Raw genomic sequence first — 23,699 nt, forward strand, 5'->3', positions numbered from 1 at the left:
CAATGAAGGAAGATTACTGTATAAATTATTTATATACTAACAATTTTATTTAATCACTACAAAATTAACTATAAGTGAAACTTTAATGCATATATTTAATTTAAAAGACTATAAATATAGTTGCCAACTTGAGATTAAGGAAAATAAAACAAATTAAAAATTTGAAAGTTATAATGAATAAGATTTGTTAAAAACTAAAGACCTTGTTTTATTGTTTAGAAAGTAAACTTTGTTTTTATTACAAAACTTTAAATTGAATTTCAAAGCTGATTTCATCAAAATTTATTAAGGTTAATAAACAGTACTTCTTAAACAGAAAAACCAGAACTGATTGAAAACAAAACAAAAAAGATTTGATAAAACTAGACATTAAATTTCCAAAACTAGTTATTTCTAATAATTAATCTTAAGGGGTTTTATCAATTTTAGGTAAAATTTAATACATTCTAAACTAATTACTTAAAAAATTCTTAATTATTCAAGACGAGAGCTTTCTAAATTATTTAGCTATTCTATGTTTTTTTGAAATTTATTTGAATGACAAACATAAACAAGAAAAATCTACATACTGTAAACACTAATATGAATATCATCACTACGTGATGCTTTATAATCATTTACACTTATAAAAATAAACTATTTTAGTTTATAGGTTTATTAAAAAAAAAAACCGAGTTATACAGTTTTAATTGTTTTTTAAACCTATTTTATACACATAACGCATAATATAAAACATATTCAATAAAACCTAGGATGAAATCTAAAAAGTAGAAGAAAAAATATAGCTATCTATAAAGAAAACACCAGCTGTAAAATAACAAACTTTTTTTTAAAAAAGACTAGAAGTTATTTCCAATAACAAACTTGTTTATTGCAAAAATAAAATGTTGCTGCTACAAAGTTACCAAACTAAAAGTAAATTTTAAATTATTAATCATATGCAGCTTAACAGTCTAAAAAGACCAATTTAAGAATAAATGTTAATACTAAAATTTACTATACATATTTGTGAAGTAAAAACTAAAAGCAATAGGCAATGATAGAATATAATTAGGAAAATAACTAAAAATGTTACGAAATTTAGCTCATATATTCATAATAAAAGCTATTGCATCGTCATTTTAAGTCATTAGATTTGGAGTTTTTACTTTTGATGCAAAAACTATCTCAAACAACTAGTCAAGACCTAAACAAACATTAAAAATTTCAAACAAAAAAGTTCAATTGTTTGTGGATGTACTACTTTTCGGAGGTAAAGTATCAGACTTATTACTACTAAGATGAGCCAATCTTCGTTGCCTTAGCTCATTTTTACTAGAAGGAATCGTCTCTTCAGAACAATCTACATTCTCAGCTGTAACAGAATATTTGTAAAATGTATTATATATAAAAAACAACCCTTATTAGTTGTCTATTACTGCAATGTTATTTTTAAGTGTACACAGGCTAATACAAAACGTAGGGTTGCCACTAGTTTTTGGCAAGTTTTTTCAGGTTTCAAAATTTCTTATCGGTTTTTGAAAGTAACGTTTCAGGGTCAATTTTTGGTTTAAAATTAAGTTTAAAGTAAAAACTGTGTTAAGTAGTATAAAAAAATTTTTAAAGATACTGTGAAGCTACTTTAAATGTGTTTTTTGATAAAAAAATTGAGGAAGACAAAGAAATGTTGTCTATATTCTATACCAGTGGTCGTCAAAGTGAGCACAAAATTTATTTTAGTGTGCGTGAAAAATAGTCCTTAAATTTGAAACTTGCACTAGATATTTTAGAGTTCTGGATGAAGAGAAAAAAAAAGACCAAGTGTTTTTAATTTTAGTCTTGAAATTTATACTAAATATTAAGGAAAAATTTAGGGGGTTACAAGCTGTAGAAGGGGGAGCCACAAGGCCATAATTTGAAACTTAGACTAGATATACTGGTGTTGATGATGAAGAGCAAAAAAAAAGGTCTTAAGCGTTTTAAGTAGTACTTTCGAAACTTGTACTAGATATTGTGGAAAAATTTCAGGAAACTTAAACTTAGCGGATATTTTTTATTTGTTTAGCTTGACGATCACTAGTCTATACAATAGATTATTTTTCAAATCGTTTATTTATTACTTGATATGTAAAAATTGTTTAAAATTCCAGATTTTTTGGGTTTTATAGTCACTTTTGTTCAAAATTTCAGGTTATTCTAATTTTTTTTTTGCCTAAATTGTCACAGGTTTTTCCTGGATTCCAGGTTTTGTGGCAACCCTAAAAACTAAACTATAAGTAATTTAAATCTAGCTGTACTAAAAGTTTAATACATCATTTTCTATAACGGTATAAAACCCGTCTTAAAATTATTTAAGGATATATGTTTTTGGTAAAACAAACTGGTGTAATAAATTCAGCAAGTTGTTAGTTTAAAATTAAGTTATTTTGATTAGAAAAAACTAGCTAAAAATTGTAATTAAATAAGAATAAATTGAAAAGGAGCAACTAACAAGAAAACTCTTGAACTTCCTTTTTTGGATGAACTGATTCCATTGAATTGGAATCAAAACTTTTCTTTTTTTCTAAATTTAAAATCAAAAATTTATTGCAAAATTACAATGAAGTATTTTACTAAGAAAGCTTACTGATGTTACTAGGTAAGTTTTGACTATATTCTACTAAACTTACTTAAGCAAAAAAATTAAAACTGTTAAAAATTACGACTAGAATTTTTCACTTTCATTATTTAAAATTGAAATATGCTAAAAATAAACTTTAAAGCACAGTAAACATTAAATACAATTAAAACGAGACTTAATAATAGACCTTTTTCACAATACTCTGGAGGGATATCAGTGTTAGTAGGTTTTTGTGGAACGGTTATACCATCTGAAGACGTAGTTGGTTCGCAGTCTTGCTTTAAATCGCTGGTACTTTCATCAGTATTTGTTTTGCTGTCAATTTTTCATCAAGTTAATACTAATCTAAACTAAATTAAATTTGATAAAAAATTACCAAACACGATTTATAACTTATCGACAGATATTATTAAGAAAGATACACCTTGAACATTTTCCAAAAAAAAATCATTACTCCAGTTAAATTAAGCAAAAATATATCAATCAGTAGTACTGTAGTAAATGTATGTAGAAGACTGTAAATTAAGTGTTGGTCTCATTCTATGTGTAAGTGTAAGTCTCATCTATCATAAAGAGATACCCATAATTAAAATACCATAAACTACCTTGTATACTTCTTAAAATAAATTTAAGTATCAAAAGTATGTGTGTAACTGTGTTCAGGTAACAAACACAAAAATACATTGTAATTTTCTACAATATTAACAATACGCGAAATATAGAAATTGAAACAAATATATTTGTTTTTAGATTTTTTTGTTAAACAAACTTGGTTTTAAGTAGTGATGTACCGGGACCCACAATTTCGGGTCCGGCCGGACACGGACTTTTTTTCAAATTAGGATCCGGCCGGAACCAAACCCGGATATTTTTTTCATATCAAGATCCGGCCGGATCCGGATATCAGACAAAAATGGCAATATCTGGCCGGATCAGGACCCGGATAGTGAGTTTCATATATAAAAAATAGCCTGAGTTTTTCAAAAAATTTTAAAACTAGCCTGGGTTTTTATAAAAAACTAAACTAGCCTGAGGCAGCCTAAGATTTTCAAAAATTCCCAAAAATATTCAAACTAGCAGGGTTGCCACTGTTTAAGTCAAAAAAAACTAGCTAGAGTGAGTATAAACTAGCCTGAGTCAGAATGAGGTTTTTAAAAACTGAAAAAAATTACTTTAATTTAATAATCAGTAGAACAGCTAGCCATAAGGTTGACAATTTGGTAGTTAAGTTTTAAATTTTTCAACATAGGTAAATAGTTGCATTTCTGAAATGTTTATTTCATAGTTTAAATGTAAACAAATGTAAATTAGTCAAGTGTACAAAATGAGCCAATCACGGTAGGTGTTTAATTTTAACTGACGAAAATGACTCTTTTTAATTTACACAGGGTTTGTTTTTGAAAAAAAAAATTTCTGTATGCTCTTTTTTACTAATTAGATCCGAATCGGCCAGATCTCTGTTAAGATCCGGCCGGAACCGGATCTTTTTTTCATATCAAGATCTGGCAGGATCCGGATATCAGACAAAAATGGCAATATCCGGCCGGATCCGGATAGTGAGTCCGGTACATCACTAGTTTTAAGTGCACTATACTTTGTAAACAAAGTAGAGCGACATAAAATGGGATATAATAAACAAAACAAAAGTAAAAATTAACTCAAAAATGGCTGGCAATCATGCAAATTTAAAAAAAAATTGAAAAAGACATGAATACTAAGCCCTAAATATAAGTACACAGAAAGAAAACATATGCATACACTAAAAAAATATTTAAAACAATTTAACACATCCACAGTGAATAACATTTTTTCTTTAAAAAAAATTATACGTGTCTACAAAATTAATATGGACTTTTACCAATTTTTTAGCCTTAACCTATATACATTCTTTGAATTAAATAATTTATAATATTATCTAAAAAAGAGGCTAAACTTTTAATGGTACAGAAATTTTTAGTTAAGCTTACAGATAAAAAATATTCTTGTCATACAATCAAATATTTTAGTATAAACACTAAATTTTAAGTCTAATTTGACAACCAACAGTCTGACAAAGATTTAAAGCATAAAGTCCGAAATATACTTAATATGTTATTTTTTTTTATACCACAAACATACTTCTAGTTTTAAATTGTAATTGTTTAAAGTTAAGCAACCAAGAAAGTAAAACAAACAAAAATATTTTTTCAATCAATTGAAAAAAAAAACGTGCAAAATAAATCAAAAACAGCTCAAACTAATGAATTAATTAGATATGAACTTAAAACACCATTATCTGCATGATAAAAACAATCCTACTTTTGAACATCGCTGCTGCAAGATGTAGCTTCATTTTGTTGAGCGGTATTGTTCCGTGACACCACGTTCTGGTAGTGCATGAAGTTGTGTTGAGCTGCGTCTATCAGCGTCTGGATCTGCCTCAGATGCCGGATTCTTCTTTCCACCGCTTCTCTCTCGTCTCCTTCCATCTTCCGCAAATCTTCGTCGCTCAGATGATCCAGAGAGGACGTGGTAGGGGGTGGAGGCGGAGGCGGCATGAAGGGGAACATGTGATGCGGGGGTATGATGAACTGAGGAGCCGGGGAAGACGACTGCTGGTTGCCATTGGCAGCAGCTGGTTGTTGCAACATTTGCGGTGGCACGGGAGGTGGTGGGAAAAAATTGGCAACTGTAATGAATTAATTTATTCAGCATAGTTAAACTTATACTTTTTAAGCAGTTAGACAAAATCAAAGTTTACTTTATTGCAAGCAAAAAATGGCTTGGTTTGTTGCAAAAATTTCGAAAATGTAAAAAAAAGGTTTGAGATCTAATTTGCAGTTGAGCTTCAATACTCAAAACAAACAAACGCTAAACTAAATGATAGAAGTAAAAGTTAATAAAAGTATATCGTAACGGCAGTCACTTTTTTCCAAATAGTTATAAAACCCTTTTGTTTATTTTACCATTGAGATTTAAAATGTTGTCTGAATTCCTTTGACATATCAATACCTAAAAAGCTTTCACTTAAAAATTAACTGAAATATAATCCTAGCTTGTAGATTTGATTTTGGTTTATATTAGTTAGCTAATACTAACTTAAACTTAGTTTAAAGATCTTATGATCCAGAATAAAATCTATATACCAGTGGCCTTCGCGGTATTTCATTCTGAAACTTTCACTAGATTTTCTGGGGTTTGAAAAGGAGCAACAAAAGTCAGTTTTGAGCTTGGGGTGCACATTTTTTTCCAGTTTAGTGTGCACAGATTTCAACTACCGTGAATACCACTGCTATATAATATCCCTTAATAGTTAACCTTTTTACAAGACTACAAGATATTTTGTATTTACTTTAAGCATACTTTTAGAGAAGTATGATAGTGGTAAAACTTTAAATCTTTGTTTAAATCAAATAAACTAAAATATAATATAAAACATTAAGGCCTAACAAAAATCAAAACGCAAATATTTACATTGATTGAAGAGTTGGGGATTTGCAGGTGGCTGTTGATTTTGTGGCTGGGGTGCTGGTTGTTGCTGATTGTCTCTATTTTGATTATTGTTGTTCGCAGCCTTAAATTTTCAAACAACTTCTTAGTTTTGTTAAAATTAATTTAACTTAAAATTAACATAAGTTTTATATACTGGCAATATGTTTGTTTAAATATTGAATGTTAACTGAAATCTGTAAAATATATTTTCTAAGAAAACAAAAACTAATGAATGATCAACAAAATAAAAGGTTTAAAATTGTACAAAAATATATAAACTTTTAAAAGCAACACACCCCTTTAACCAAAATCTTATTTTTTTCTAATTTTATGTATAAATACTAGTTTAAAAACTTACTATATAACATTAAACATTTAACATCAATCGGTATATGTTACTAAACATATAAAACACTAACAGGTTGTGTAGTTTGAGAGGTTGCAGTTGATTGAAGTATGTCGAATCTACAGGTCGGACAAGTTTGTTGACGTTGGAACCACGAGCGAAGGCACGCCGTGTGGAATATGTGGCCACATGGCAACTTTTTCAATGTTCCCGCTATAAGTGTTGAAATGTTAGATGTATATGTTATAAATTAATTTAAGTTAATTTAAGTAATTCGCTGCATTAATGGAGTAAAACTTATGAGTTAAAAAAAATTGTTTCATTAAAAAATAAAATACTTTTAATTCTTTTTATTGCATTACAGGTTTCAAATAATACCTCAAACGGCTAACAACAAAAAAATAAAAAGTAAGAAAAATAAACTTTAATTATTTTATATACGTTTTTACCATTAATAAAAGACTTATACAATAAGTAAATAAAATTATTTTACTAGGGGCAGTAGGATCGTTTTCATCAGGCAGAACCATGTCTTCTCTGCAAATGATGCAAGTGATGTCACTAATAGCTTCCAAATCTTCTGCTGTGGCATCCGGATATCTGATAAAAATCTTGTAATTATTATTTACTTCAAAATTTTGATAAAGGAATTTTGGATAGAAATCTTTAAAAACGTGTTTGTACATTTAGCAAAAAAAATTATACACAGACTTAAAAAAATATAATGACTTGCAAGGCTGCAAGAAATAACTTTTGTCAAAAACTATTTACACCATATCATTTTTAACACTCAATACACAGTTGAACTTAAATTAAATTTGTTAAGAAAACTAAACTTATCAGTTACCAAAAAGTAATGTAGAACAAAAATAATTGGCTGGGACAATGTTTTATACAAAAGCTTACAAAAAGATACAACTAAAAGCTTATATGATGTTAAGAAATTCAAAAACTTATTTTTTTGACCAATTTTCTATAAACTTAAGTTATAACATCGGCTTAGTCTGGTGATCGAAGTGGTATGATTTAAACTTATTGTTAAGCTGAGCTTGTCTGAATGAAAGTCTAGGCTTTGACTCTAACGACTTTCGCTATTTTTTTTTCATATTAAGATAAAAATAAATCGAAATATAGCTGTAGAACTTCTTAATTTTAAACAACTTACTATGTAACTTGGTTAGATGACAATTCAAAATCTTTATATTTAAGGGTCATATCTCAAAAAGTGTTATGTGTTTGAAAAAAAATCTCCTGTAGGTTTAAATATTAAGATTATAATGTTAAAATAAATTTGATACAATTATTTTTCAAAACAGAAAATTAATAACTATTAAAAATTATTAATATGTTTGAATATTAAAAATTCGTAAAAAGCAACTTGTAGCTTAGTTAAAACTTTACAAAACAACAAAACTGTAAAAAAAAATATTTACCTACATGGTTTGCACACACTGGTTATTTTATATCCAATAAGCATACATCTTTTAACTAAAACTTTAAACTAGTTTCACAACCAAATAAATGAACTAAAAAATATTTTTGTAGAATTCGAGAGTTTGTCAAAGTTATTCAAAACTTAAGTTTACTTAAGTTAACAGAAGTTTTTTTTAATTTTTCAAATTGAAAAAAATATTTTTCTTAAGTTTCGAGTCTTTTTAAATATTCAAAACTAGTTTTAATTTTGAAAGATCTTTCAAACGTCTCATACTAGTTTATAAAGCAAAAATGTTTTTATGAACACTGATAGTTTTTACCCATTAAACACTCTATTTTAGTTTAATGAATCAAGCACAACATTACAATTTGGATACTAAAATTAAAACAACCTACGACTAAGATTTTTTTTCTTAAAATGTTAAATATTATACAAAGTAAAAAAGTGCATTAGTTGAAACTAGGTACAAAAATTTTTGAGTTTACAAAAAAAAAGAAGATATATTATAAATTAAAGAAAATGAAATAACTAACAGGGTATTCATATTTTTGATTGCGCGTCTTGAAAGTACAATATCTCGAACACAGTTTTTAAACCTTCTTATTGATAAGTACATTGGTCTAATGCAGAAAAGAGGAAATGAAACAACTTTTGTGACAATGGTAATAAACGCCAAATATAGTATACATCTAAATAACGCTGTAAAAAAATAACTTAATTAACTTTTAAAGCAAATTTTTGTTTGTTGTTTTACAATATTATAGAACGTTTTTTATACTACTTTCAATTCGCAATTCGTTATCATTTATATTACAACTTTAAATCAAAAATATTTATACTACTTAATTGTACATGTACATACTACATAAATTTAAAACAAAAGTACAGTCACCTCTCGCAAATCTACGCACTAGTTTGGTTACGCCCTCTTGTTTAGTTACGCATTTTAGAATTCTCAAAAAGTACAAAAAAATTGAAAAATGTATAGTAATGTAAATTTTTTGTATGTATTGAATTAATAATATTTTTATTTTTATTATAACTTTATAGATATGAATTCTATAAAAAAAATTTTTTTTTAAACAAAATTGCGAATTTTAGACTTTTAGTGTATTCCTTCCAGGAGGAACCTATTGAACCTATGGCTTTGCTCTTTATATTTTGTGTCTTAGCCCTCTTTATACCATTATATCAAACAAGGTACAATAGTCTTCCTAACAATATTTATGACATAAAGTTCTATTTTTAACTCAATAAATCAATCATTTTAAGCTAGGTTTTTCATTGTCCACATAAGATTAAACTCGTTTTGCATGATAATAGAGAATGATTTTATCTAATACCATTGAAAACAAGTTTAAAGTTAGATGGGCAAGAAACAAAATATAAAAAATACTTTTTATAGACATAGACAATTTTTATCAAAAAGCTATATGTACAACTTGAATGAAAACTGTTTTTGTAAACAAAAAAAGTGGGAAAGTCACCAAAATGTATTTAGTCAAATTCATTATAAGAAAATAGCCTTTTCAATAGGTATATTTGCTACCTCTCGCTTAGTTACGTTCTCGCGTGTACTTTTCCTGTGAACACAATGTGCATAGATTCGTGATAGGCAGGGTTGCCACTCGTTGTTTCAATTTTTTTTAAGGTTTTCCAAATTTCTTCCAGGTTTTTAAAAGTAATTATTTTTGGGTCTACTTTTAGTTTAAACTTAAGTTTAAGGTAAGAAACTGTGTTAAATAGTATAAAAACATTGAAAAGATACTGTAAAGCTACTTTGTTTTTTTATGTTTTTTTTTTAATTTTTGATGTTGAAAAACATGTGAAAATTGTTAAAATTCCAGGTTTTTTTAGTGATTTTTGTTCAAAATTCCAGGTTTTTTTCAAAATTTCTCAAATTCCAGGTTTTTCTGGGTAAACAAGGCAACCCTGGATATGTGACTGTTATTCCATTTAAATGTTTATATTATAACTCAAATAAATCATTATCTTATGTATAGTATGAATTATTTTCATTTAAAAATAGAAAAAAACAGATTAAACTTAATTTTGTTAGGTAAATCTTTACTATAAACTAAGTTTAATTTAGGTATTCTAATAAGACATTTGAAATGTTTACATTTCAAAATAAAATTGATTAAGTTTAAAACAAAGAGTTGGATTTTGAAAATTTAAGATGCTAAAAAATTGATCAAACTGCAAAATCATATTAAAACTTATACTGCTTAGATTCAAAAATATGTGCACATACAATTAAAAATAACTCATCAAAATATAAATTTAAGTGTTTGTTAACAAAAGATCCTAGTGAAACAAGTTCACTGGAATATATAATAACAAGAAATTATACAGTATCCTTACATTACTTAATTAAACAGTGTAATAAAAGAAGGATACTGTATAGTTTGTTATTACTACAATTAAAAATATTAATAAAAAAATACCTACCAAAAGTGTATAAACTCAGATAACGGTTAATACATTGTAAAAAATAAGTGCAGAAAATTAAAAGGCTTTTATGTTAATAAATGTATGTAACTAATAGGTCTTTTTGAAAAGTAGCTCAAGTTTTAAAATTTATATTTACACATTTAACATATTTTTCTGTTTTAAAAAACTTAAACTACTTTGAATCAAAACTATAAATCAGAAACTAGTTTTTCAAAAAGATATAGTGCTGCAGATTTGTTTAAGCTAAGCACTTGTTGAGTACTGCAGTAGAGATTTCATCAAAAGTTTTCAATAACTATTTTATAACTTTAACTAGCAAAAAATGCTTTATAGAAAGAAATACTATTTTAAAACGATAGTAAATAAAAATAACTTTAATAAATTTAGCAGTTAAAATTGATTAATATTCTTATTGATAATATAATTATTATTTTTTCTTTCGTTCACAAAAAGTTTTTTGAATTTTTTTTAAAAGTATCTTTTTAATGTTAAATTTTAATTTTTAAATTAGTTTCATTTTCATTCACCAGTTTTAATTAAAGTTTACATTTAAATTTTTATATATGAGCCTTTATAAACTTGACAAATAAAAAAACTTTATATGATACGTTTTAGTGCTAACCACTAACAATTTTAAGTAACTCATTTTATATTGTATCTAATTAATCTGGGAACGGTTTAAAATTGCACGAAGACAAAATTGCACAGGGGTTAATTTTGCACCAGCTACAATTTTGCACGAGAGTAAAAAAAAAACAGAAGAAAAATATTAAAAAAAGCATAAAAAAAACTGAAACATAAATTAATAAAAAAACAAAAAGTTTCTGACCGAGGGTAACGGTTAGGGGTAACAGTGATAGTAAAAAAAAAAAAAAAATATTTAAAAAAAAATTATTTAAAAAAAAATTCAACCCATGCAAAAATGTCTCCGTGCAAAATTTTCAGCTTGTGCAAAAGTGTCTTCGTGCAAAAGTATCTTCGTGCAACTTTGCACGCTCGTGCAAATTTGACAGCTACCCAATTAATCTATACAACCTAAAACAAAAAAAAAGTCATATTTAAAAGGACAAAAGTTATATGTCTAAAATACTTCAAATGACTTGATACTTATTAACAAAGTTGACTGTTTTTATTAAATATGAAAACTATATGTTTTTCTTGATTACTAAATAAAAAAATTAGAAAAAGATCGAAATATTTAAGTAACATGCAAGTAGTTCTACAATCATGTTAGTACTACTCCAATCTAAAATATTAAAGAGCAATATTGCATTAACTATTCAAAATATAAATTTAAGAATTTGTTAACAAAAGATCCTAGTAAAACAAGTTCACTGGAATATATAATAATAACAAATTATACAGTATCCTTCTTTTATTACACTAACATATCTTTTTGTGTGTTAACGGATTATCACACTTCAACGGAGCTATGAATTGAAGGAAGTACTACATAACTTTTGAAGCTAACTTTGTAGTATAAATTAAGTAGCTAGTCCTAATGTTCATATATATTGTGACGTAATTATTAGATGTATTTTTTTCAATGATTAGTAACCAGTAAATATTTAGAATTAGTACTTCCTTCATTTTCATGTAAGTAGTTTATATTATGATTTGTTATTTTATTTTGTATTTTTACTTTAATTTGTTTAATTTGACTTAATAATTACAGATATTATATAGTTTTATAACAGTCGGATTTAATATATAAGTTTAAACTATTATTAACCATTAACCTATACTATAAAAATATATAGCAATTATTTTTATTTTTTATAGACAAATGTATATACCTACTTTAGCTTCTATTCTTTCCTTACAGTATTAATTTTTTTTACAGAGCTTCATTGAAGTATGTTAATCCGTTAACACACAGAAACATGTGTTAGTGTAATAAAAGAGCTAAATTATATATTTACTTTAATGTATAAAATATATTTCTTACCAGAAAACAGTTCAACATAAATCATGTACATAGCCTTATTTTCCCACGGATTTTCATTTTGAATATCTATAAGGTGTAGGCAGTACTTCAGAAATATAGATACGAGCAGTATCAACAAAACTGCATACTGTTGAAGATATAATTATTAATATATTTAGATAACGAATTGTTATTAACTAACTTTAAGTTTTAAACTCATTTGTCTACTTCAGTCGATTAGCTGATAAAATATGTAAGCTTATATAGAAAATTAGAATGTAATCATCTTAATCAAAATTTATGACAAAAAATAAATAATACAAAAAAATAGTAATTTAATTGATAAAACATTTAAAGTTTCAAGTTATACTTGAAAAAATAAAATCAATTTTTTTTTAAAAACAGCCATGCAAAAATTATCTTTTGGGGCTTTATAAATATAACACTATTTTAAGTATTTGAACAACTTTTTTCTAGTGCATATCTTATTTAAAAAATATTACAAAACAAATTTCATTTTTTTCTTAAATTTATTTGATTACTTTCAAAGTAAGTTTTGTCAAAAATTGTATCTTACTAAATCAAACTGAATTGAAATGAAACAAGATTATACTGCAGTTTAAAGCTTTAAAATATAAAATGACGTAATAATCAAGTGTAAAAACTATCTAAATGCTTATACTAAAGAAATTTGATGTTCCATTAAAACTTGTTAGATTAAAATCAAACTAAAATAAACCAGCGGTAAAAAATTAAAATAAAACTACTGTTAAAGAAAAAAAAATTATGCAAAACCGTTTTTTTTAATTACTTAATATAAGGATTTAAAAAGTCTAGTTTAATATACAAACTTTTTCTACTTACATAAACTGGACCTTAAAGTATAAGGCTTCTAGAATACGTAGCTGAAAAGAGTTCTCCGCTCTCATTAAAATTTAAAAGTTCTCTCTTTTATAACTTTTCGCACACTCATAATTGTACAACAAATGTTAACCAATCGCCGAGAAGTACTTTTTCGTAGGTTTCTCCGAACGACAATCAAACCAGCTTTTCAAGATTTTCGGAACATGCTGATCGATTCTTACGTGAAACCTTTGAGATGTATTCCCCAAGTAGTCACACAGGTTTTACATAAGATCGATCAACATGTTCTGAAAATCTAGAAAAGCTGGTTTGATGGTCGTTCGGAGAATCCTACAAAAAAATACTTCTGGGCGATTGGTAAACATTTGTAGGACAATCATGAGTGTGCGAAAAGTTATAAAAGAGAGAACTTTTCAATTTTAATGAGAGCGGAGAACTCTTTTCAGCTACATATTCTAGAAGCCTTATACGTTCAATCTTAAGAACCAGTTTATGTAAGCATAAAAAGTTCGTTTACCAAACTAGACTTTTTAAATCCTTATATTAAGTAATTTTAAAATAATCGGTTTCGCGTATAATTTTTTTTTTCTTAAAGTTAGTTTTGTTTTCACTTTTTACCGCTGATTTATTTTAGTTTGATTTTAATCTAACAAGTTTTAATAGTACAGCAAAGTTCTTAAGTAGAAGCTTTTAGTTAACTTTTACACTTAATCATTACGTCATTTTATATTTTAAAACTTTAAACTACAGTACAATTTTGTTTCAATTTCAATTCCGTTTAATTTTGTAAGATACAATTTTTGACAAGACTTATTTTAAAAGTACTCAAATAAATTTAAGAAAAAAACTAAAAGTGTTTTGTTATATTTAAAAAAATTGTTAAGTGAAATAAAAAATTTACCTCAAAACCAAAAACTAGATGAACAGAGTTGTTATTTGAAACTGTCTTCATATAAGAGAAATAGATGAGAGCCATATCAGATAAAGCCAAGAAAACTTCTAATGCTAAAAAGAATAAAATTTTAGAACTAGTTTTTATAATAGTTTGTATACGTATCAGAGTTGCCAAAAGTTTTTGTAAATTTTTTCCAGGTTTTCTGAATTACATACTGGTATTTTTGGTCTATTTTTAGTACAAAATTATACTAAGGTAGAAAACTTTTTTAAATAGAGTGTAAGTACATTTATAAGATACTGTAAAGCCACTTTAAATAGGTTTTTTAAGGAAAAAAATTAAACGATACAATCTACAAAAAGTATTTTATCTTTATGATAGATTTTCTTATCTAATCGAATTTTTTTTTGAAATTCCAGGTTTTATTTGCTCAAGTTGTCAAACTCCAGGTATTTTGGCAACCGTGATTTATACACTAAACAATTTTAATTATTATTTTTTATACAACATTTGCTTAGTTTAAGAGTTTTTTCGAATCAAAAGTATAGGATCTTCAAATTAATAAAAATGTTTAGTGTCAATCATACATTAATAAAAAACTATACTTCTACTATTTAAGTTACTTACAATGCTATAAAAACTAACTTATAACACGTATGTTGAAGAGCAATGTTATGTTAGGACTTCTCTCCATCTGTTAGTATATTAATAATGCTTATTAGATGCAACAGGTTTTAAAATAAAGCTTATTAAAAGAAATAAATGAACATGATAAATATAATTATTTTTACCATTATAAACTTTAAATATCAAAAAATTTATAAAGTATTTAGAAGTTTACTAATTTCGTTTTCAAGTACATATACAAAGCTAATTAAAAAAACTAACAAATACTTTACTTATTACAATTAAAAGACAATGTTCACAATAGTTAATAATTTTCAAACTAACGTAGTCAACCCTATCTTCAAGCAACCAATGAAAAGATTTCACAAACAACAAAAAACTAAAACATGCGACAAAGGAGGGATCAAGTTGCTCACGAAACATTGTAAATGCAAGGCAAGTGTCTGTCAATGTATACCAACATCGTTCATAAAAATTCTGATGGAATAAAATTTAATTTAATACTAAATAGTTAGTAAAATAATAACTACGCTAATATTTTACTTGTTTAAACTTTATCGTAGCTTCGTCAAAATTATAGACTGTGTTCCAGGGCATAGGGGGTCCAACATTTTTTTTAATAATAATAACATTGGCTCTTATATGAAAGCTTTAAGTACAAACTACGAGCCAGTTTTTATAGAGTTAAAAATTCTGAGTTAACTTTTGAGATATTGTAATTTTTGTAAAAATTTTTCGATACAAACAAAAATTTTTTTTTGCCTATCAGAAGATTAACTTGATTATAAATTTATCTTTTCAAGAAGAAAATACCACTATATTAAATAGAAGCTTTATTTAAAAAAATAACACAAATTTCTGATCTAAAATGCAATATAAATTGAAAAATTCATTCAATTACGAGGTATAAGTGGGTCCACCATGTTTTTTCAAGTTGACTTAATTGTAATTTTTTTGCTTCTTTAAAAAATATATTTAAACAACCACTTTTTTAAAATTGTACCTAAAAACTTTAATTTTTTATATTTTAAAACTGCAACTTTTGACAGTTTTGAAACTATTAAAATAGAGATTGGCAGCTTTTTTTTGAGGAACAGGCCAAATTTAGTGAAATAATTCTTTGCATACCCCTTCAAAATAAAGTCTAAATAGACCTTTAAAAAATAAAAACAGTACATATATATAAGGGCAAATGTGTACTGAAACAAATTGAAAACAGGCAGCAAGTTTACTAATTAGCAAAAAACAACATTTGTGTAAACATTTATTTTATTACTTTTTATAGTGAATTATCTGTTTTTAGTTAAAAGGATCACAGGCCACAAGTGGATAATTGGCCGCAGTTTGCTAGCCTCAGTATAGAATTTTTTTAATGCTAAGCTAAAAATTTAAAATAAATATATTCTAAGTGAAATATATAAAAAATACAACAAAAAGTTTCAGTCTACTATGTGTGTGCTTGTTTATTTTTTTTACCTCAAATACTAGAAGAATTTTCAATTCAGGAAAAAAGACATACAGAAGGCTTTTAGTATAAAAGACAATAGTAATTTTTGTAAAATACAGCCAAAATAAGGCAACAAAACTTATTAGCTACTGTAATCTGTTTATGCATAAGGGGGGTCCAACATTTTAATTTACTAAAAATAACATTGGATCTTATATGTAAGCTTGAAGTACAACTTACAAGCCAGTTTTTATAGAATTTAAAAATCTTATATAACTTTTGAGATATTGTAATTTTTATAAAAAGTTTAAGATACAAACATATGGACCGCAAATTTTTTAAGGTCAATTTTCTCGGAAATGTTAAAAATCACTAAAAATCTATCTTCTCCTTAATTTTTTGAGCTAGAGACCTCAAACTTTCAGAAAACGTTCCTTTTGTAGTTTAAACGACTTTGAATGATGGAAATTTTAAAATATAAAAAAACAAAAAAAAAAGTGTTTTTTTGTAATAAAATTCTATTTTTCAAAATTAAAAAAATCCTGCATTTCATTTAAAATTTAATAATAGACTTTCTGTAATAATAATAGAAAAATTTGAAGATGATTGCTTAAAAAATGAAGGAGAAGATAGATTTTTAATGAAATGGTCTTTTTTTTGCGTTTTCAGTTTGTGCTTTCCATTAGGAACCTATTGAGGTCACCGACTTAGATCGCTCATATCTCAATAATTACTTTGAATTTTTTCAAGCGGTTAAAAATTCCTGATAGCTCAGATAAAACTCTATAAAATAAGATCAACTTGTAAAAATCAAGGTGGACTCCCCCCTCCTATGCCCTTAAGATATAATAAAATTAAACACTTTCAATGTTTTAAATTAATTTAACTAGTTTTAAAATATTTAGTAACAAACAAAAACTTACATCATATTCTTGCTGTCTTAATGTACCAAAAAACATGCTTATCATTATTTTGCCACAAGTGTAAGCAAGTACAGCTGCTTGAATGTACAGAATCTGAAATATTTTTAATTTTATTTAGTACAGTATTGTTAGAGTTAAGTTTAAAAACTCAATTTAAAATATTTTTATATTGGTAAAAATGGGTCATACAATAGAGAAAAATTGAAGTAGTTATTAAAAATTTTGTCTTTAAAAAAAGATTACTTTTCCTTATGGAAGTTGAAATGAATAATTATTGGTTTCTATCACTTTTTTATATATAGAAATCTTTGTTAAACTTTTATACCCCTTCAGACCTAGGTTTAGCTATTTGTAGTGAAATTTCACTTTACACAATTGAAGCTATGTAAAAAGTAATAAAAAAACTCTTACACAGGTCATTAACAATTAAATAATTAATTAAGAATTAAATTAAAAACAAAGTTAAATAATTAAAATAAACTTTTTAAAGTATTTGAGATATTCAAATAAGAACAATTGGTTTCATTACAACAACAAATTGATGTTATAAAAAGTAACAAAAGCATCAAAAAAATTATATTTATTTTATTAAAAATAAACTTTGTTACAACTTTACAAGGTGCTAAATCCTTGAGATCTAAGCAAAGTCCATCAGAATATCAAAACAAATGTTTTTTTTACACAGAAGCTTTTTGAGATTGACAAAATTTCTATCCATAAAATATAAACAGCTCTAAAGAGTCTGTGAAGATCGATAAATTACAGTTTTGTAAACAATGACAAACAACAAGTGTAACTGTTTTTTTTTTTTTTTTTTTATATAAAATTTTTATTTTTAAATATTTTAAAAATCTTTCCAACAGAATTTTTTAAATATATCAAGGAACATTTCCTGAAAATTTGAGGTAGATATCTCAAAACGTAGGAGAAGATAGATTTTTAGTGAAATAGTCTATTTTTGCTATTTTAGTTTGCGCCTCCCATAGGAACCTATTGTTGCCTCCGACTATATCTCAAATTTTTTTTGAACTTTTTAAAACTGTAAAAGGCATTTTGTAGCTTAGTAAAAACTATAGAAAATAAGATCAAAAACCAAAAAAGGGTGTTTACCCCCCCCCCCCCTATGCCCTTAGTTATTATGAAAAAAAAACGTTTTAGAACAATATTTTGTTAAATAATTTGTGAAATAATTATTTTTGTTTATTAATATTAGTTAAATATTTGTTAAAAGAATATTAAAATACAGAAATTGTTTCATTAAAAAATAATTTTGAGTATTCAAACCAATATGCTAGAATTATTGCTCTAAAACAAATAAAAGAGTATAAAATTGCAATTACATCTTGAAAAATCAACAGTCTATAATAAAAAATATGTAGTAAGAACTTACTGCAATGGAAGGGCTAGATTTTGTTAGATATACAACAGTTGGATAAAATTGTTGTTGCTGATACCATGCATTTGTGACCACACAAAAAGTAGCAATAAAGCTAATAGCTGAGGCAAACAAAAACTTCATATCTACCATGTTTACATATAAAAATATTAACAGATTTATTTAATTAAAAATACTGTTTTTGGAAAAAAAAAATATACTTATTAAAAATTTTTAACAAGTAACAGTTTTAAATAAAAAGTTTCAACACATCAAAAAGCTATTATATTGTTTTATAGTCACTTTACTTAAGCCTTTAATTTTAAATTTTCCAATAAATAAATGTTATAGATGGTTTAATCACAAATATTCATATCTTAATAAATAGTTTTGTTACAGGTTAGAATAGATTTTTTTATTTACTTTAGATACTCAAGTTTAAACTAGATTGTTAAAATTTTAAAAATAAAGAAGGTTTACTCTAACACATTAAAAGAAATATATATTTCATGAACGAAGAGAATAGGCTAACAAATTACTAATTAGTTATACATTAATTAACTTATTAACTGCCAAATTATAGTATATGTTATAATTTCCTTGTATTGATGTTGTGATCAAGTAGTTGAAATAACATGGTCAGTTTTTGTAACTACAAGAATCAAAACCCAGAAAAAAAATTTTAAACAAAGTACCATTCTAAAAGATGTGCGGTAATCTGCTTTAATATAATAAAACTGACAGTTATTGTGTAATAAAAAATAAACAAATGTTTGTTTCAGATAAATTTATTCTCTACAAGTAAAAAAATGTAGTATGTAAATAAAGTAAAACTGAAATTTAACTCAAAATAAAGTACAAATTGAAAGTTTCCTTTTACCAGGATTGCCAATTGCTTTTTCAACATTTTTTCAGGTTTTTTTAAGTACACATTTTTGGGTCTATTTTTAGTTTAAGGTAAGAAACTGTGTTAAATAATATAAAAACATTGAAAAGATAATGTAAAGCTACTTTAAATATGTTTTTTAATAAAAGAGATTTTTGATGATGACAAAAATGTTTTATTTATATGATATACTTTTTGACTCAAATCAAAGTTTCACTACTGAACATGTGAAAATTGTTAAAATTTCAGGTTTTTTTAGTGATTTTTGTTCAAAATTATAGGTTTTTCCAGGGTTTTTTTCAAAATTTCTCAAATTCCAGGTATTTTCAGGTTTCCAGGTAAAGTGACAACCCTGTTTTACAAACAGGTTCTAAAAACTTATAAGCTTCTTATGACATCATCATAAAGAAAGTTAACTTAAAACTAGTATCAGCTGTTTCTAAGTAGTGTAAAGCACAAATGTAAAACTTTTTTTACAATCTAACAAAATGGTTGCACGTTGTGATGACAATTTGTTATTTGGCAAAAGAATAAAGGAGCTTATTCCAAAAAGTATTGATGAATTTTGTAAAACGAGTAATAAGAAATGAGAATAGTAAATGCTACAAAAAGATCTGCTATTGCAGAACACCTAGTTAATAACCTTGATTGTGCAAGTAATTATAACTTGAAAATATTTAAAATTATTTAAAAAAAATTTAACATTTTTGATTTAATTAAACTTGGGCTATATGTATTTTGTTAAGAAACCTAAATGGTGTTAATACAAAGACTTTGATTATACTGTTTCTTTGTTTTCATAAATTGTTTTATAAGTTTTACTTAGTTTTATTTATTTACTTTTAGTTGTATTGTAATTATCGTTTTTTTAAACAAGTGAAACATTGAATTGTAATAAAATTTTAAAAATTTATCATTGTATTGTAATTAGAAGTACTTATGCATTGTTACCTTTGCTTTATAATTATTACTTTTACGTTGATTACATTTACACTATAAAAGCTAGACTTGAAATTTTATTTTTATTGCTTAGTAAACAACTGATGAAATAAGCATGAAATATATATTGTTCTTAAATTGGAGTCTTTTGTATATTTTTTGAATTAATTTATTAAGGTGTCAAACAAATGTTTAATTGGTTATTTAGTCATTTGTTTAATATTCCTTTTTTCAACATTTAAAATTTAAAACCCAAGCAAATCTACTAAGTATTAATACATGATAAAACAACTTTTTTACTGAATGATTTTAACTTTTTAAAACCAATTTTTCAGGGGTCACAGAGGCTCCAGGAAACTGCTATAAACACTTTCCTGTTAAAATTATTTAAAATAACTGCAGCCTGAGGATAATATTTCTACTTGGTACAGCCAAAAAAATAACTTTTTTTAGAAAAATTCTCGAGAAACTAATAAAAGGCTTGCCCTGATCAAGGACAAGACTTGACCTAAACTGCTTTAGTGTTTGGGTCCCAAATTTTAGTCAGGTGTCCCAGAAATTTTTAAAGACATAAAAAAATATTACTTTTAATATAGTAATACGTTTTTCTACTAAAAAAAAGTTTTTTACTAGTAAATTTAGAATGTTTTCTAATTGTATTTTTTGTATGTACTCAAATTTGATACATGAATCATGTGTCCACTAGTTTGTGTTGGGTCTCTCATTTTCATGATTGTTTGGATAATAAAATTATAATAATTTGTAATATATTGTTAAAATAAATTGTATTTTATTGAAATTTTAAATTTTCCAAGTGTAATTTTTCTTTTTTAAGTATTGTAAAGTTATTTGCTTACTATCACAAAGCTTTGTTATTTTTTAAGACAGTTGATGATTTATTATTAGGTATAGGAGAATGTAAAGGTTTGTTTTCTAATTTTTTTCATGTTTTATTAACTTGTATATAGGCAAATTTTTAAGATTCTTTCTTTATAAGTTTTTTTTCAAAATATTGTGATAGAACTTAATGCTTTTATTAGTTCATAGTTTATTTAAACTTGCAACAGCTGATTGTGAATATTTTTTGGGGCACTGGTCACATGATTGGAATGTTGATGTACTTTCTGTTGCAGCATTATCAGATACTTGTTTGGGGATTTGAGATTCATGATTTTCCCACATTTAGTTATTTTTAGTGTTAAAATTTTAATTTCATGAATATATACCAAGGGATGTTTTCAGTTAAAACAGATAGCTTTTATTTTTAGTAAGTTTAATGACACTTTTTAAAGGAAAGATAGAATTACAAATGATGTAACTTACTTGCTTGACCTCCAAAAAACCGTTTATCTTTTGTAGGAGTAAGACTAAGGACTATTCCTTAAAATATAAAATCAATAGCCTAAATTCATCAAAAGTTTAAACTAGCCTGAGTTATCCTGAGGATCTTGAATGAGTTGTAAACCTGTGAAAGAAAAAAAAATGAACACTCACAACTATAGTCAATGGATTGGTGTGGAGTAAAATCTAAAGGTCATTCAGCTGTACACTGTTTGCTTGTAAACACTTTTTTAAGTTAACTTTATAATAGTTAAATGAAATCTTTTGAAATAAATTACATACACATCTTTCTAAATTAGTTAAACTAGTAATAAATCTAAGCTGAAAAAATAGTTAGTTCCCTTTTTTTAAACCCTTTACTAGCAATATTAACCATGAAAACCATAGTCCACCATGGGCACCATACTGTTTTCTCCCAATATATTGATTTGTTTGATCATATACTTTACAGTAAGAAACATGGGACAAACTGTTCAGTTAATAAGATATATTTTGAGTTATTCTAATCAGTAGTATATGAAGCTAACAGATAAGAGATTAGATAAAAAAAAATAATAATTTAAATACTTGTGAGTAGGTTTAACCAGTTTTAATTGCTGGTAATTGCTTTTGTCTTTTATTACTCTTCTAATAAGTTTTTTAATATATAAGTTTAGAAATTTTATCTCATTTTAGCTTTGTATTCTACTGATGAGAACTGATTGAAATATATCTAGTTTATTAAATAAATTATTATTTTTTTCTTATTGTAAAATTAAAACTAGCATTATTTAAGGGCATAGGGGGGGGTAAACACGCTTTTTTGGTTTTTGATCTTATTTTATATAGTTTTTACTAAGCTACAAGATGCTTTTTACAGATTTTAAAAATTCAAAATAATTTTTTAGATATAGCTGGTCAAAGTCGGAGGCTACAATAGGATCCTTATGGGAGGCGCAAACTAAAACGGCAAATAACTAGAAATCACTAAAAATCTATCTCCTCCTACATTTTTTGAGCTAACTACCTCAAATTTTCAGGAAATGTTCCTTGCAATATTTAGAAAATTCTGTCAGAACAGAATTTAAAAAAACTAAAAAATAAAAATTTTATAATAAAAAAACTAAAAAAAAACTGTTTTTTTTGTTTATTTTTTTTATAAAATTTTTATTTTTCAATTTTTAAAAAATTCCTTCCGACAGAATTTTCTAAATATATCAAGGAACGTTTCCTGAAAGTTTGAGGTAGTTATCTCAAAAAACGTAGGAGAAGATAGATTTTTAGTGAAATAGTCTATTTTTGCTGTTTTAGTTTGCGCCTCCCATAAGGATCCTATTGTAGCCTCCGACTTTGACCAGCTATATCTAAAAAATTATTTTGAATTTTTAAAATCTGTAAAAAGCATCTTGTAGCTTAGTAAAAACTATATAAAATAAGATCAAAAACCAAAAAAGGGTGTTTACCCCCCCCCCCCCCCCCCCCTATGCCCTTAATAAACCTTTTACTTTCACATTCTTCTCTTTGCCTTTTTGACTAGAGCAACCACAAAAAATGCAACATAAACTCTTAAACAAACAAGAAGGGAAGAATGGTATTGTAACTGTAAGTTTAATATAAACATAAATTTGTAAAAGAACAATGATATTTTAAAAAGTGACTATAAGTATTAAGAATACAAAATAATATGAAAAGTATTAAGTATATGTATTTATTAACAGGGTTGCCACTCGTTTTTTTAAATTTTTTTCCAGGTTTTCCAAATTTCTTCCAGGTTTTTAAAAGTAAACACTTTTGGTCTATTTTCAGTTTTAAGTTAATTTCTATAAAAGAAACTGTGATAAATAGTACAAAAATATATAAAAGATGCTGTAAAGTTACTTTAAATGTGTTTTTTAATAAAAAAAATTTTGATGATGACAAAAAAATCTTATTTATATGATTGATTTTTTGTGTCAAATTGAAATTTTAGTACTGAAAATGTTAAAATTATCAAAAATTCCAGGTTTTTTTCAAAATTTCTCAAATTCCAGGTTTTTCCAGTTTATTTTTGCCTAAATTGTCGAATTCCAGGTTTTTCAAGGTTTTTCCAGGTTTCCAGGTAAAATGGCAACACTGTTATTAAGTACCAGGGTTGCCACACTTTGAGTCAAAGAAACTATCTTAAGTTACTTTAATTTGTCCTGATCATCCT

General features: G+C 25.8%; 1 protein-coding gene across 2 annotated transcripts; it reads right to left on the reverse strand.

Moving 5' to 3' along the window:
- Positions 1-729: 729 nt before the first annotated feature.
- On the reverse strand, positions 730-18,554 carry LOC145844611 (E3 ubiquitin-protein ligase synoviolin B-like). Of its 2 annotated transcripts, XM_082952008.1 has the most exons (14): positions 18,379-18,554; positions 16,989-17,081; positions 14,943-15,095; positions 14,637-14,685; positions 13,998-14,101; positions 12,254-12,380; positions 8,385-8,550; positions 6,910-7,016; positions 6,490-6,629; positions 6,053-6,152; positions 4,898-5,267; positions 2,787-2,914; positions 2,471-2,542; positions 730-1,354 (listed from the first exon to the last, which is right to left on the reverse strand). In XM_082952008.1, the coding sequence occupies exons 1-14, from the start codon at positions 18,514-18,516 to the stop codon at positions 1,221-1,223; spliced, it is 1,881 nt and encodes a 626-aa protein (XP_082808134.1). In that variant the 5' UTR covers positions 18,517-18,554; the 3' UTR covers positions 730-1,220. The 2 variants fall into 2 exon arrangements, with proteins under 2 accessions (XP_082808134.1, XP_082808135.1); XM_082952009.1 differs by lacking the exon at positions 16,989-17,081.
- Positions 18,555-23,699: the final 5,145 nt, after the last annotated feature.

The sequence above is a fragment of the Thalia democratica genome, chromosome 9 (assembly GCF_965202585.1).
Source record: "Thalia democratica chromosome 9, ktThaDemo2.hap1.1, whole genome shotgun sequence".
In the NCBI taxonomy this organism is placed as follows: Eukaryota; Metazoa; Chordata; class Thaliacea; order Salpida; family Salpidae; genus Thalia; species Thalia democratica.

Excerpts from the sequence above, each read along its gene's own strand:
- LOC145844611 (XM_082952008.1), bottom strand. The coding sequence starts at position 18,516 with ATGGTAGATATGAAGTTTTTGTTTGCCTCAGCTATTAGCTTTATTGCT. Across the intron at positions 2,543-2,786 it reads TCCAGAGTATTGTGAAAAAG|AAAAAAAGAAAAGTTTTGAT; the intron begins GTCTATTATTAA and ends TTTTAAATTTAG. Across the intron at positions 1,355-2,470 it reads GGAAGTTCAAGAGTTTTCTT|CTGAGAATGTAGATTGTTCT; the intron begins GTTAGTTGCTCC and ends ATTCTGTTACAG.